The sequence below is a fragment of the Culex quinquefasciatus genome, chromosome 2 (assembly GCF_015732765.1).
Source record: "Culex quinquefasciatus strain JHB chromosome 2, VPISU_Cqui_1.0_pri_paternal, whole genome shotgun sequence".
NCBI lineage: Eukaryota > Metazoa > Arthropoda > Insecta > Diptera > Culicidae > Culex > Culex quinquefasciatus.
The window spans coordinates 57276144-57292980 of record NC_051862.1 but is presented as its reverse complement, the minus strand read 5'-3'; the positions used below and the strand labels follow the sequence as shown (position 1 = coordinate 57292980).

The window sequence follows — 16837 nt, the reverse complement described above, 5'->3', positions numbered from 1 at the left end:
CCCAGAAGGGTCATTTTTTCATTTAGAACAAAATTTTTCATTTTAAAATTTCGTGTTTTTTCTAACTTTGCAGGGTTATTTTTTAGAGTGTAACAATGTTCTACAAAGTTGTAGAACAGACAATTACAAAAAATTTGATATATAGACATAAGGGGTTTGCTTATAAACATCACGAGTTATCGCGATTTTACGAAAAAAAAAGTTTTGAAAAAGTTGGTCGTCATCGATCATGGCCATTCATGGTCACCCGCGACAGACACGGACGACGAAACAAAGAGAAACGCAAAAAGTAACTTTTTCAAAACTTTTTTTCGTAAAATCGTGATAACTCGTGATGTTTATAAGCAAACCCCTTATCTCTGTAAATCAAAATTTTTATAATTGTCTGCTCTACAACTTTGTAGAACATTGTTACACTCTAAAAAATAACCCTGCAGAGTTAGAAAAAACACGAAATTTTTAAAGGAAAAATTTTGTTCTAAATGAAAAAATGACCCTTCTGGGTCAATGTAGATTTGAAAAGTACATTAAATTTTCCATAAAATGACATGTTCCAAAATTTTTTACAGTCGAGTAACGGAAAATGAGAGAGTATTTAAAACTTTTTTAGTGTTTTTTTCGATGAAAAATACGTTTTTTTTTTGAATTCTGAGTACGCCATCAAATCGGGCGCCTAATTTTACATAAAAGTCCTTTTGACACCAAATTTCTATCTCATCACCGTTTCAGGCTATAAATTATTGAAAAACACCCCTTGTTTCGCATGTTCAAAAATGGAAGGGGTCGTACCGCCCCTCCGTCGCGAAATATCAAAAAACGGATTCGGATCAGGGACAAAAGTTACCTCTTAGGACAAAGTTTCACGCAAATCGAAGAGGGGTTGGGGCAACTGCTGTGTGAGTTGGCGGAGAATTACCCCTATGATATTTACAAATGAAGCCCAACATTTAAATAAGTGTTTAATAAGTGTTTTTTGGTTCTTTCAAAAAGTTGCTTTTGATAATCGAATTTAGAATTATTTTTTTATAAAAAATACCGGGAAATATTTCAAAATTTTACCAAACCAAACAATTTCAAAATTTTATTTTTTTCTTCATCGAAAATCGAACCAATTGTTTCGGAGATATAAACGCCAATAAAAAAGGGTAATTTTCTTAGACTTTCAAAAAATATTTCAGCGAGTGCTTTTCCTTCATCTTAATTCTAATGAATTGAACATTTCGAATATTTTACCTCAACAATTCTGATAACCTGAAAATAATGCCCTTGATCAAAATAAAAAAAGAAACTCATTGATTTTAAATAACAAGCTATGTTTTGAATGTAGGATCAAATGTTCGATATTTGAAAAAAATAGCTTATCACAAAGTCTAATGATAGCGATAGACAAGTCGCAAAAAAATCACTTGCGAACTTTCTTCACCCACGAAAGAGAGAGAATGGAAAACACGCAAAAGAAAATCGCTCCCGAACTTCTCGAAGAAAATCAATCAGTTAAAGTTTATTTTTTGTGAATTTCCTTGTAGCGCTACTTAAAACCCTTTACTTCGTTTTGTTTACACACGTTACCCATCTAAAAAGAGTGACAGGTCATTTTTTGACGTTTGCCGATATACCTACTTGCAAGCGTATTAGTGAAATCTATATTCCGCCGAGAAATCTGAAATCTATAGTTATTCAAGATGAGATTTTGAGATTTTTGTACTGATCTTTCGTGCACGAGAGAGGAGAGCCATGTTCCCTTTCGTTTTTTTTTTCTCTTGATGAGCTTCAACCGATTTTATTTTGATGATGATTTTTTCATCGCTGCTCATGAATAAAAAATACAAATTTTGGGAATGGAACATTTAGTGATAAAAAGTGTATTGAAACAATCCAGAAAACCTTATTTTACAACTTCCCGGGCAGACGGTAATAACAAAATTCATGCCAATTCAATAACAAATACTGTTAAAATGACAGAAAGTGTTATGGCATCTTCTTGAAAAATCAATTTTTGTATAAGAGTTTAATAACAGTTTATATTATCATAACAAAATTTATTATTGGTCTGATATTGGTTGAGAGCCAAAACAACTTGGGAATATTTTTTTTTGATATGGAAGAATAATTCCGACTGTTATTAGGATGATAGGATTAGCTGTTAAAATAACAAAAAATAATAGCAAAGATTTGTTATAAGAATAACTACAAATGTTATTAGTCTGTTATTAACATAACAATCAGATAACAAAAAAATCATATCGACGAAAAACAAATCTTGTTAAAAATAACAAAAATGTTATTGGCCTAGTATTTTTAAATACCAGAAAATGTTATTTCCAGGTTATTTCCGTCTGCTCGGGTTTGTCAAAGCCTTTAAATCGATCAGAAAATCACTTCTCGAGGTTTTGTTTTATCATTTATTTTTTATTTTTTGTATTCAATGGTTTTTGAAATGAAAAATCAAAAGATAAATTTTGTTTTTCATTATAAATTCAAAAATCCTTGATTAAACCAGAATATAACGAAAATGAAGTAAAAGTAAAGTAAATTTCGTCGTTATTGTATTTTGGGAAAATTGAGTAAATGACACAGATCTCCAACACCCGATTGAAATCCTGAGATATTCATCAATACTGTAAAAATTCAATGCAATGTTTCGTTTAGACCATGCAAATTTTTCCACAGACAATTTTTATAAAAGAATTTTAATTAGATGCAGTTTGATTGTCACTAGGAACCAAATTCGACCAACTTTAGGGTAAATGATCTTCAAAATTACCTTTTTGAACTTTTTCACATACGGAAGCAATTTCACGATATCGGCAATACTTCGGAAGCACTTATTCTCGCTATTACGAGAACTCTGAACTTCTCCAATCTCCTCTACTATTAGACCATCATCCTTCTGCTGACCAGCATCTCCAAATGTCCTCACAGGAGTGCGTTCCTGTTTGCTAAAAGATCTAACAATACAAACTCCACCTTCGTCACATTCACTGCTGCTTATTTCCACGGAATCGTCCTCCATATTGCAGTGATTATTACATCACACCCGACACGCGCGCGATTTAAGGACATAAAATTTGCCCCTGTTCGAATCAACTCGATGTTCGGTACTGAACTGTGAGGTGCATAAAATATTCACGGATGATAACCCACCGACTACAGTACGCGGGGGTGTCAGGGTACATCCGTGCAGTTTAAGCAAAGCATAATTTCCTGGCGTGTTAGCGAGGCTAGCAAATAAAAAAAAAAAACTTCTAAAAAGTATTGCATTTTTGATAAACTTGCAACCATTAAGAGCTGAGCACACTGTTGGGTGAATAGCTCAATTTGCGAAGCAAGTCTGCAATGTTTAAATAGTTCCCAGCACAAAACCGTGTTTGCTGAAAACGTGGATTAGGCCAACACGTCATAACTTGCCGGTAGGATCGGAACGGCCGTTTCCCGGGACAACGCCAAACAAGTGCATCGGAACGGCGCCCAAGGACTGCAGACTGCATGCAGTCGGTGCTGCTTGGTTGGAATACTATCCTGTTGCATTCGGCTCTCTACTGAGGTGCAAATGAAGGGCACGTGCGCTGGCCGAATTTGGAACTTTCTGGGTTAAGGTTAGGGTACTATTGCAACGGAATCATCCAATTGCAATCGATGGCCAATAATGTTTGGCAATGGATCTTGAGAAGAAAAGTTCCTGTAAAGTTTGCCCATCAATGCAACTTTGCTTTTAAGATATGCTGATTAGGGGGGAAAGTTTTAAATTGGTTTAATTGTTCTGCTAATTGAAAAAGTTTAAATGAGGCAACTTGTGTTTCATTCAGTCTTGTAAGCAATAATAAAATTCAAAAGGGTCGAGAAAAAATATGTTTTATACGCAAATATGTCCTACAAACACAGCGGTTAAGCGTAAGTCCAATCATTAATGTTTGAGGGCAATTCTACGGTTTTTTCAGTAACTCTATGTTTTTGTATTCTTAAACATTGAAATGCTTCCAAAATCATTTTTCTCGATTTCAAAATTAATATTTTCAAAATCAACAACATTGTTGTTCGAAATCGAAACAAAATGTTGACGATTTTGGAAACATTTCAATGAGTACAAATTCAAAAACATAGAGTAACCGGACTAGCTTACAGGATTTCTATCCGTGTAGAGTTAAAAAATGTCCCGATCTGAAAAAATATATAATATTACTGGAACGCCCAACGCATGTCCAACTTACACAACTGAACAACTTTGCTGAAGAACTCGAATTTCTATAATTTCATCTAAGCAATTTTTTCATGAAAATTGCTTGGATGAAATTATATTTTTTATATTTTTTTATGAAAAGTGCTAGGGTTAACATTCAAAAATGTGTAATTATTCCATAATTTCATGCATTATTTTTTGACGGGGCTGGCTCTGGTTGTCTCGCTGACATTTGAGCCAGTTCGATTTGCGATGCCTTTCTGCCGGGTCACAGGATTTTTCGCGTTCGTCGTCGGTGTGCAACAACAACAAAACCTTAGGATACCATTTAAGCTCGTCGTTCGCTTCGATAATCAGTACCTCGCTAAACATCAATCATTTAAAGCTCTTAAAAACATCTCAATTTAAAAGTCAGACTGTTAAATTCTTCATTCTTTAAGGGGTTACAAACATGTAAATTGTCAAAAATGTCAAGAGTTGGCATGAGCACACATTAAATGTGGGGTATAAGCACAGAGTAAATCAGCTGCCCTAGTAGCAACCTGCGCTAACTAACATTCTCGTCCCTTAAAATCGAGATCTACAAACTGACATGGCGGGCGCCGTTGGTGGCCAATGACTGTTACCTATTCGCAGCTGGTCTAGTTTTGGCAATCATGGTGTTTTATCTTTTCGGCGCATTCATACATGCTGTTGATAAGGGAAACACCACTTGATAGTCGAAGCCTATGATCTGTAGTGCTGAAAGGATATTACGGTTCATGCTCATGCTCAATTTAATGCATTATTTTTTGACGAGAAGACCACAACAAAGGATTTTTAAATGAAAGAACAAAAACGCTTTTTTTTGTTCCAAAGATTTAAAGGTTTACATTTTTTGTGAAAACAGAACGATGATTTCAAAATCTCCTTAACGTTTTTTGGTAAGAGCAATTCCAGCTCAAATCAGGAATTTTTCTGATACTTTTGAACCCGACCCTCTCCGATTTCAATGAAACTTTCTAGACATGTTATCCTAGGCCTATATAAGCCATTTTTGTGCATATGGAGCAAATAGTACTCGAGAATAACATTTGAGAAGGGCGTAAGGTATTTAAATATTTTTGTATTCTGTAATTTAAAAATTACTGTATCTCGAAGCCGTTGCATCGTATCAAAAAGTGGTCAAAGACAAACTTGTAGGAAATTGGACGGGCTTTCTGATAAAAAAAACCCTAAAACAAAAATACACGCCACTTTTATGTCATTTTTCAATTTTTATGTTTAAAAGTTAAATTTGAAGGTGATGTCACGATTTTTTTTGCTCAAAACTTTTGAGGAAATACCTCAAGATGTTACCAAAAGACTGACGAAAAATGCAGGATTGTATGTCTCTCCTAAAAAAATACAAAAATCATTTACTTAAACTGTTTTTTTGAAAAGTGGTCTAAACGTCAAAATTTTTAAAAACCGGTAGTGGGAATCGATTCCCCAGATAATTTTACATAAAAGTCTCCATATTGACCATTGTCCTAGGTCCAATCCTTGGAAAGATACAGCGGTTTTAAAAATAAAAATGTTGAAAAAACAGGATTTTTGGTGGTTTTTGACAATTTCTATATGACAGACTTGGTTTTTCAGTCTCGTAAATATTTTTAACCGAAAGCTCGTCCAATTTCCCATATATTTGCCTTCGACAGCATTTCAATTGGATGTAAGGGCTTACAGATATAAGCTTAATTACATTGCTTATAACTGAAAATAGAATATTTTTTTCAGTGTGGTAGAAACCAGGATAGTAAATTTGATTACGTAAATATAAAAACGATATAAATCAAAAAGCTGTCTAAGGCAAACTTATGGGAAATTGGACGAGCTTTTCGGTAAAAATGGTGGCAGTGCGTGGCCGAATGGTTACGCTGTCCGCTTTGTAAGCGGGTGATTCTGGGTTCGATTCCCATCTGCTGCAACCTTCCATCGGATGAGGAAGTAAAATGTCGGTCCCGGCCTTGGTTGTTAGGCCGTTAAGTCATTCCAGGTGTAGGAGTTGTCTCCATGCCATAAGTACAAACAACACACCAAACCAATCCTACTCCGGTGGAATCGCTGGCGGCGGTTGGACTCGCAATCCAAAGGTCGTCAGTTCGAACACTGAGGTGGAAGGTTCCTTGGAGTAAAAGAGGTTTGGGTGTTCTCCCCATTCAAGCCTTCGGACTCCTAGGTTCGAGCAGAAACTTGCAATAGAGACCACAAAAGACCCGGGGGTCGTTAATGTGGATGGTTTGAGAAATCATTTTTTATGAGCTTTTCATGACAAAATGCTTGGAACGTAGGATATTGGTAAAATTTCAAATTTCGCATATTTCAGTACGTAATGTGTGCAGTGCCTAAGGGATATACATTTTTTTACATGCTGTGATCAAACGATTTTTAATGCTTCAAGATGCATTTACAAGAAAACATAATATAGAAAATCGTATTGACGATAATGATCAAAATATGTTTTGTTACAAATCTATTGATTTTTTTTTCTAAATAATGTTTTGTACTCTCTAGAAATCCTCATACTCTTTCATATTTTCATATTTGTTTAAATTCTTGATTTTTTCTTGAACTTGTTTTGGGACACAGAATCTTCCATTTATAATTTAATATTTTGATCATCTCATCTTTCTCCCTTTTGTTTATTTTTTCATTTAATTTAAAATTATTAAAATTAAACATTGATCAATTACCTGGACTCAAGGTAATTGATCAATGTTTTTAACAAACCTTCATTTAAAAAAAATCATCAGGGAGTGTGAAATTGTTTATCAAAAATTTGTAATTGTACAATTGTAACCGGTGAAATTTCATCAGTTTCTGTTGGGTATAAAATTTTTACATATTATTTTATGTGAAATTACTAAAAAAAAACGTTGCTTAATCCATCGTAGGGTGGTTGACGCCTTCCTCACAATAATATAGTTTTGTTTTGGTAAAATAAAAATGTTCAACCTATACATGATAGGGTTACCAGATTTTCAATCATATACAGTTAAACCTCGCATATGCATCTCATATGGGGGTTTCTTATGCGAAGCACGCATATGCGAGGTACAGGGCTTATGGGATTTTGGCTATATGGGAGACATGGGCTATATTTTTATAAAAAATCAACTAAACTATACAAATTTATAGTGTTTTGGAATCGTTATGAAGTCAGCTATACAGCTACACCAAATTTACATGGTTTACGATGTTCTAGGTCATCCGAAACTTCGTCAAGTTAAGGCCTATGTGTTCAACGCCGTACAAGTATGAGGTAGGCGATTTGACTGTGGTTTTTGACCACAGGTCATACCCGGATAACCTCAGGGAGGTTCAGGGACTAGTCTACCGATATTTGGTGATGTTCTGGGTCTTCTGTAGAGTCCCTGAAGGTACGTCCGATGGGTCTACCGCCGTAACACGGCAGAGGTCGGTGGTTTTTGACCTCAGATCATATCCAGATAGCCTCAGGGAGGTTCAGGGACTAGTCTACCGATATTTGGAAATGTTCTGGGTCTTCTGTGGAGTCCCGGGAGCTACGCCTGAAGGGTCTACCGCCGTAACAAGGCAGAGGTCGATGGTTTTTGACCTTAGATCATATCCAGATAGACTCAGGGAGGTTCAGGGACTAGTCTACCGATATGTGGAGATGTTCTGGGTCTTCTGTGGAGTCCCGAGAGCTACGCCTGAAGGGTCTACCGCCGTAACAAAGGAGAGGTCGATGGTTTTTGACCTTAGATAATATCCAGATAGCCTCAGGGAGGTTCAGGGACTAGTCTACCGATATGTGGTGATGTTCTGGGTCTTCTGTAGAGTCCTGGGAGCTACGTCCAATGGGTCTACTGACGTAACACGGCAGTGGTCGGTGGTTTTTGACCTCAGATCATATCCGGATAGCCTCAGGGAGGTTCAGGGACTAGTCTACCGATATGTGGTGATGTTCTGGGTCTCCTGTAGAGTCCCGGAAGTTACGGCCGATGGGTCTACCACCGTAACAAAGGAGAGGTCGATGGTTTTTGACCTTAGATAATATTCAGATAGCCTCAGGGAGGTTCAGGGACTAGTCTACCGATGTGTGGTAATTTTTTTGGGTCTTCTGTAGAGTCCCAGGAGTAACGGCCGATGGCTCTACCACCGCAACAAGATAGAGGTCGGAGGTTTTCGACCTCAGTTCATTTCCGGATAGCCTCAGGGAGGTTAAGGGACTAGTCTACCGATTTCTGGTACATAATGTGCTGGGTCTTCTGTAAAGTCCCGGGAGCTACGGTCAATGGGTCTACCGCCGTAACAAGGCAGAGGTCGGTGGATTTTGACCTCAGATCATATCCGGATAGCCTCAGGAAGGTTCAGGGACTAGTCTACCGATGTGGGGTGATGTTCTGGGTCTTCTGTAGAGTCCCGGGAATTACGGTCAAAGGGTCGACCGCCGTAGCATGGCAGAGGTCGGTGGATTTTGACCTAAGATCATATCCAGATAGCCTCAGGGAGATTAAGGGACTAGTCTACCGATGTGTGGTGATGTTCTGGGTCTTCTGTAGAGTCCCAGGAGTTACGGTCAATGGGTCTACCACCGAAATAAGGCAGAGGTCACTGGATTTTGATCTTAGATCATATCCAGATAACCTCAGGGTGGTTCAGAGACTAGTCTACCGATTCTGGTAATGCTGGGTATTCTGTAAAGTCCCGGGAGCTACGGTCAATGGGTCTACCGCCGTAACAAGGCAGAGGTCGGTGGATTTTGACCTCAGATCATTTCCGGATAGCCTCAGGAAGGTTCAGGGACTAGTCTACCGATGTGTGGTGATGTTCTGGGTCTTCTGTATAGTCCCGGGATTACGGTCAATGGGTCTTCCACCGAAATAAGGCAGAGGTCACTGGATTTTGATCTTAGATCATATCCGGTTAGCCTCAGGACGGTTCAGGGACTAGTCTACCGATGTGTTATGATCTTTTGGGTCTTCTGTAGAGTCCCGGAAGTAACGGCCCTGAGGCTATTCGGATATGATCTGAGATCAAAAACCACAGACCTGTATCTTGTTATGGTGGTAGACCTATCGGCCGTAACTTCCAAGATCTTACAAAAGACCTATCACATCGGTAGACTAGCCCCAGAACCTCCCTGAGGCTATCCGAATATGATCTGAGGTCAAAAACCTCCGACCTCTATCTTGTTACGGTGGTAGACCCAACGGCCGTAGCTTCCGAAATCTTACAAAACACCCAGAACATCACCACATATCGGTAGACTAGTTACGGCTGTAGACCCATTGACCGTTACTCCCGGGACTCTACAGAAGACCCAGAATATTACCACACGTCGGTAGACTAGTCCCTGAACCACCCTGAGGCTATCTGAATATGATCTGAGGTCGAAAACCTCCGACCTCTATCTTGTTACGGTGGTAGACCCATCGGCCGTAACTCCCGGGACTCTACAGGAGACCCTGAACATCACCACATACCGGTAGACTAGTCCCTGAACCTCCCTGAGGCTATCCGAATATGATCTGAGGTCAAAAACCACAGACCTCTGCCGTGTTACGTCGGTAGACCCATCGGACGTAGCTCCCGGGAATCTACAGAAGACCCAGAACATCACCACATATCGGTAGACTAGTCCCTGAACCTCCCTGAGGCTATCTGGATATTATCTAAGGTCAAAAACCATCGACCTCTGCTTTGTTACGGCGGTAGACCCGTCGGTCGTAACTCCCGGGACTCTATAGAAGACCCAGAACATCACCACATATCGGTAGACTAGTCCCTGAACCTCCCTGAGGCTATCCGAATATGATCTGAGGTCAAAAACCACAGACCTCTGCCGTGTTACGTCGGTAGACCCATCGGACGTAGCTCCCGGGACTCTACAGAAGACCCAGAACATCACCACATATCGGTAGACTAGTCCCTGAACCTCCCTGAGTCTATCTGGATGTAATCTAAGGCCAAAAACCATCGACCTCTGCCTTGTTACGGCGGTAGACCCTTCAGGCGTAGCTCTCGGGACTCCACAGAAGACCCAGAACATTTCCAAATATCGGTAGACTAGTCCCTGAACCTCCCTGAGGCTATCTGGATATGATCTGAGGTCAAAAAACACCGACCTCTGCCGTGTTACGGCGGTAGACCCATCGGTCGTACCTCCCGGGACTCTACAGGAGACCCTGAACATCACCACATACCGGTAGACTAGTCCCTGAACCTCCCTGAGGCTATCCGGATATGATCTGAGGTCTAAAACTACCGACCTCTGCCGTGTTACGGTGGTAGACCCATCGGACGTACCTCCCGGGACTCTACAGAAGACCCAGAACATCACCAAATATCGGTAGACTAGTCCCTGAACCTCCCTGAGGCTATCCGGATATGATCTGTGGTCAAAAACCACAGTCAAATCGCCTAACACATACTTGTACGGCGTTGAACACATAGGCCTTAACTTGACGAAGTTTCGGATGATCTAGAACATCGTAAACCATGTAAATTTGGTGTAGCTGTATAGCTGACTTCCTAACGATTCCAAAACACTATAAAGGAGAATGGGCAAATTTGTATGGGAGCTGGTCCAAGGATGTACACGAACGGGACCAACTTTTTTCGAAAGATCTCGCCGAGACATGAAAAAAAGTCTTCTGGACCAACTCTCTAAACCCCGGGGTTCAAAAGTTACATGCTGTTGAAGTTTGAGCATTTTGGGTTAAAATGTGCAAAAAATCGTATTTTTGCTATTTCTAAAATCATTCATAAAATCTTTGTTTCATTATGGATTTCGATTTTCTTGACTTCATTCGACGCGTATCAGCAAAAACTATGAGTTCTGATATGTCTTAGCATGATTGAAACATGATTTCTCTTGTTTTTATCCGTTTGAACCGTTTGTGCAAGAGGCATCCTATAGAAACAAGTCGAAACTTCAAGGTTTTGAAACCGGATCCGACCCAGACTGCTTCAGTGAGTATGGAAGGCTTCAGTGCAATGTTGTAACAACTTATTGGGATGGTCTGAGTCATCCGAGAACTCCTTGAGTTAAGACCGGCGAGTCTACCGCCGTAACAAGCAAGATGTCGGCGGTTTTTGACCACGGATCATACCCGCATGGCTTCAGTGAGTATGGTAGACTACTATGCTGATGTGTTGGAGTGTCCTGGGTTCTCCTAGGACTCCCTGGAGTTAAGATCTGTGGGTCTACGGCTGTCACAAGGACTCCCTGGAATGGTCCAGAACATCCCAACATAACAGCAATACAGTCTGCCATACTCACTGAATCTTTGCGGTTATGATGCGCGGTTAAAAATCATCGACCTTTTTCTTGTTACAGTGACCCAAATATCTAAACTCCAGGGAGTCCTTGGATGACCCAAGACATCCTAACACATTAGCAAAGTAGTCTACCACACTCACTGAAGCTATGCGGGTATGTTCCGTTGGCAAAACCGGTCGACATTTTGCTTGTTACGGTAGTAGACCCACAGATCTTAACTCCAGGGAGTCCTAGGAGAACCCAGGACACTCCAACACATCAGCATAGTAGTCTACCATACTCACTGAAGCCATGCGGGTATGATCCGTGGTCAAAAACCGCCGACATCTTGCTTGTTACGGCGGTAGACTCGCCGGTCTTAACTCCAAGGAGTTCTCGGATGACTCAGACCATCCCAATAAGTTGTTACAACATTGCACTGAAGCCTTCCATACTCACTGAAGCAGTCTGGGTCGGATCCGGTTTCAAAACCTTGAAGTTTCGACTTGTTTCTATAGGATGCCTCTTGCACAAACGGTTCAAACGGATAAAAACAAGAGAAATCATGTTTCAATCATGCTAAGACATATCAGAACTCATAGTTTTTGCTGATACGCGTCGAATGAAGTCAAGAAAATCGAAATCCATAATGAAACAAAGATTTTATGAATGATTTTAGAAATAGCAAAAATACGATTTTTTGTACATTTTAACCCAAAATGCTCAAACTTCAACAGCATGTAACTTTTGAACCCCGGGGTTTAGAGAGTTGGTCCAGAAGACTTTTTTTCATGTCTCGGCGAGATCTTTCGAAAAAAGTTGGTCCCGTTCGTGTACATCCTTGGACCAAATTTGCCCATTCTCCTTTGTATAGTTTAGTTGATTTTTTATAAAAATATAGCCCATGTCTCCCATATAGCCAAAATCCCATAAGCCCTGTACCTCGCATATGCAACTCTTGCGACAAAACCGAATCAGGTGGAATGACTCGTATATGCAAAGTTGCATATGCGAGGCGCTCTTATACGAGGTTTAACTGTAGTATCATTTAAAAGACCTTTTTATGGATCGCATTATCGATCCGGATATTGCTTTCGTCGAAATATCTGAGATCCGGCCTCCAAAAAGTGTATAAATTACACTTAAGTGCTAATAACTTTTGATAGGGTTGTCAGATATTCAATGTTTTGGGCTCGTTGGAAAGGCTTTATCTTTCTAAAAATGTATACATGACGGTTTTGCTTACAAAAACCATCCTTTTTACGATCTTCCGGACTTTTCCCAAAATAGTTTTTTTAGCATATCTTTTAAAGTACTTTACTAAACTTCACAATTTTTCAATAGGGATTTATGGGACCCCAAGATAGATCAAAACCACTAAAATCGGTTTAACCAGTGCTGAGATAATTGAGTGAGAATTTTTCGGTGCACACATCCACATCCAAACACACACACAGACATTTGCTCAGAATTAGAGTCAGACAGACAAATAATAAGTTCTTTTTTCCATAGGATATAATGATCTCCATTTTTTTTTTGAAGAAGATTTAATAAAAATTCCAAGCTGATCCACAAAAATGTGTTTTAAACTGTTTTCAGTTCAGTAAATTTAGAATTTTACTGAAATTAAAAAAAAAATTGTTTGTCTCTGAAAATATTAAAAAGCAAGTTATTTTAATTTTAGGAGACATCAATATAACATTCAAACTTGTTTCGATGTACATCAATATAATATGAAATAAATTACTTCTGGATTTTGTAAATTTGATTGATTTTGCATTTTTTTAAACACTATTTTTAACTTATTTTTAACTAAACTTTCATAATGTTTGAATCCCAAAGCAAAGATATTCCTCAAACATTTTCAGGGATATTTGTCTGCAAAATTTAAAATTATAACGGCACCCTCTGGCAAGTTAAATGATTTGGTTCATAACAAGGTTCATAATTTTCCATCAAATTTGCTTATTTTCACTTTTCAAAACATATCATCCAGTTTTTTTTTTTGAGGAAGCAGCCTACTTGCATTGTACAAAAACTTCCTTCATGATATAAACTCTCTGAAACACCCTACTTACAACTTTCATGTTCCGGATCGAGGGCAGTATCCGCTTGGTGTCGGTTTCCTTCTTCTCGAAGATCTCATTGATGACACTGCCGATGTACTCGGTGGCCGCGGCCCCAATCGCCTGTCCAGCCCGGTCAAACAGCTGCTTCCCGGCCCCACTCAGGAGGCCCTAAAATTTGTGTTGTGGGTGTGTAATTAGTTTCAATTGATTGTACGACGACAATTGTCGTGGTAAATACCTTTAGCTCATCCATGGTTGGAGGGGTTTGGTGGGGACTTTAGCGAGTCGGCGACGGTTGTCTACAATAATTATCGTTAAATTTATTGCTTTGAAAAAGCGGTTCAATAGGTGGAGTCTGTGATGTCCATAGAAGGGTGTTTTGTTTGAAGCCACGATGTTCTGGAGTTCTTCTTGAAAGTTGGATCTAATCACTATTCTAATGCTATACTATCCACCTGAACACACCTCGAACCTAACCAACAAGTGTAACTTATTTTTGCAATACATTCCTCAGTCGAAATGAATCATATTACAATAATTTTCTGAGCGTAAGCCTGATCACTAAACCAACACTAAGACAAATGTTATGCCACGCCATCATCAATCGTCAGTCAGTCACGTTACAATGATATCGTACGCTTATAGTGCTAATTATTATTCCATTATTAGTATGTGCTTCTCGTTTTACTGAGGTCGTAGCCGGGCGACTGCGTACTAATACACGCTCACTGCGACTGGATCAACTAATGCTGCTGCTATGTACTAACCCACGGGTTAGCGACAGAACGGTAGTGAACTTGGATGATATAAACGTGCCGCGATAGATCACAATCTTGGTATGTTTTCCAAGCTCTTTACTTATGCTTCGTGGCGGATGGTGGGAAGTTGTTGACTCTACGCAATATTGGGTGTGATGTTTACTAAGAATGTTCACTATATCGGGTTGAAATCATGAAGAATCCAAATAAAATCATTAATCCTTTTTTATCATTTTCTCAAAATACTGATTCAAATTTCAACATCTGAAACAAAGCATATCAATGACGAGAAAAAAAACTCTTATAAAATCACTTTAAAAAAATGTGTCACTGAAAAATCACTGCTACAGAGTTTAAAAAGAGACCGAACCTCTCTTCTTTTTGCCCAAAATATCAATAATATAAATTCTCAAACAATCAATTCAATGTTTACATATTTTTAGCTTGTGGTCCTTAGTCAATAACAGAAAGATTCATAAAAATAATCCTTTGCTCGTTCGCTATCTTCCAGCTATTGATTTTTGATTCATTCTGTTCCAGTTTTCGTGTGTTTCACCTAACTGGGAAACATGAATCATCTTCTGTTGTCTGGCACTAAGCCAGCACACCACCCAAAAAATCGAAATCCTTCACTTTATGAAGCTTTGTCGGCTGAATCCGTTTGATGTCATCGCCTCAAAACGCCTGTTGCAATTTCACGATAATTACTTCAGGTTGTTTTATACAATAATTGTAACGCACTTGACATGTCAACAACCAACAAAGATTTAAACCCTTTCACCTTAATCGCCAAAACAAGAGCTCATAGCTCATCCGCTCGGTCAACGGATACAGAGTGCGTGGGTGTCTTATTTTAAAAGAAGTCGTTGTTGTCGCATTTGGTCACGCCAGAATGTCTGCCGTACTGGAATTTCCATTTATTTTTTGTTGTCTGGGGGTCAATTTATAAGGGGCTGCTGTAGCCAGTAGGACAAGGTATAAAGAAAAGCCATCGTGACCCACTTAAGAGTGTTTGGAAAATTATTTTCCTGTAGTTGAACACTTGAAAAAGATAAGCTCGAACAAAGTCGTAAATTTTGAAGTAAAGAGTCCAGTTGGAAGAGCTAACGTGCTGCTTATTTGCTATTAGGACCGTGATGGTTCATTATACTGCCCATAATTGAAAATTTGGCTATTATGCCAAATCAAGTATTCCGAGAAAAACGCGTTTTAGTGTTTGACACAAAATCTCCGTCAAGGTAATTTCCCATAAGAGTGGCATATTAGCCGTTTGGTTTTTCGCATCGGCAGCCAAGTCTAGACACTATTTCAGTAAAATTCAAGTTCCAGAAGATGCGTTGGAACGTCCTCTACCACCTGGTGCTAATATCTCGTTTTTGCCAAAAGTGGATATTAGCCGTTTTTTTCAATGGTGGGCAGTATATTACCACATGATGTCCATGTACGTTTAAATAGTTTCATTAAAAATTGATATTCTATAATTCTTGTTCTACTGAAAATGGCAAAAAATCAGAACAATGCCTTTTCAATAACACCAAAAACTTGTTATTTTCGAAACTTATTTCAACTGTTCTTAGTGTAAAATTGTCTAAAGAATCGGATAAGGCAGTCCGTTTTCCGATTCGAACTCAATATGACAATTTAAAAGTACCAAAAACATATGATATTGATTATTTACAATCTTATTTTACCTTCTCCTAGTGGAAAATTGTCCAATGAATTTGAAAATGCATTCCGGTTTTTGATTCGAAATCATGTTCATTGAGAGAATCATTACACTTTGAGAATATTTACATTATGCTATTTATCAACATATTCTTAATTATTGTTAACTAACTTTTTAAACTTTTAAAAATGTAACGAAAACTTCTTATTGAAGTACTTCGAACTCTTCCCTACTCCGGTCAGTATGATTCCATACTATTTAATTTGTACTCTTCAGTTTGCGGAAAAATCTCAAACCTATCAAAGATACCCCGTTTTACGGTATTAAAACAATCCAATGTATCTATGTTTTCTCAATTATAATTAACTAGTTTTTCAAAATTTGTTTAGTATTTTTCATGAGATACTTTGAACACTTCTTTACCTAACTACCAAGGCTCCATACCATTTCGTTTTTATTCAACTGGTATTTTTCGTTTGATAACAAATCTTGATTCTATCAATGTCACCCTGGCTATCAATCTTACGATAACGTTATTTTATTTATTTAAAAACACTTACTTTTCATGACATTTTAGTGACCAAATGGCATACTTATCATCACCAAAAATAAAAGAGCTAAAAAATAATTCTAGCACTTATCTGAAAAAAAAACACCACATCGTTCTGAAAAAAATATCATTTTGCAACTAGTGACTTTAACTTCTATTTTTAAAGCGTTTGCAATTAATTTTTACTGTTTGGCCATAAATATTTGAAAATTAAACCATGCATTATATTTTGGTTTTTGTCTGCTCTTCAACTTGAATATTGCTACATTCTAAAAAGTAACTCTTCAAAATTACAAATAAACACGAAATTTTAAAATGATTTTTTTTTGTTTTAAATGAAAAAAAAAATACCTCTCCAATATCCCAGA

General features: G+C 38.3%; 1 protein-coding gene across 7 annotated transcripts in view; it reads right to left on the bottom strand.

Annotated features, from left to right (window-relative positions):
- LOC6042618 (calpain-A) overlaps positions 1-16837 on the bottom strand; it is a 52200-nt gene that overhangs the window by 24652 nt on the left and 10711 nt on the right. For 2 of the 7 annotated variants that reach the window (XM_038252600.1, XM_038252602.1), the window contains exons 2-3: positions 13734-13794; positions 13505-13663 (exon numbers count right to left, since the gene is read on the bottom strand). The exons of 4 other annotated variants lie outside the window; for them this stretch is intronic. In XM_038252600.1, the coding sequence (XP_038108528.1) occupies positions 13505-13663; positions 13734-13748 (174 nt within the window). In that variant the 5' untranslated portion in view covers positions 13749-13794. Of the gene's footprint in view, positions 1-2764; positions 3079-13504; positions 13664-13733; positions 13795-16837 lie in introns of those variants that run through there. One more of the 7 variants, XM_038252598.1, reaches the window with a different exon arrangement.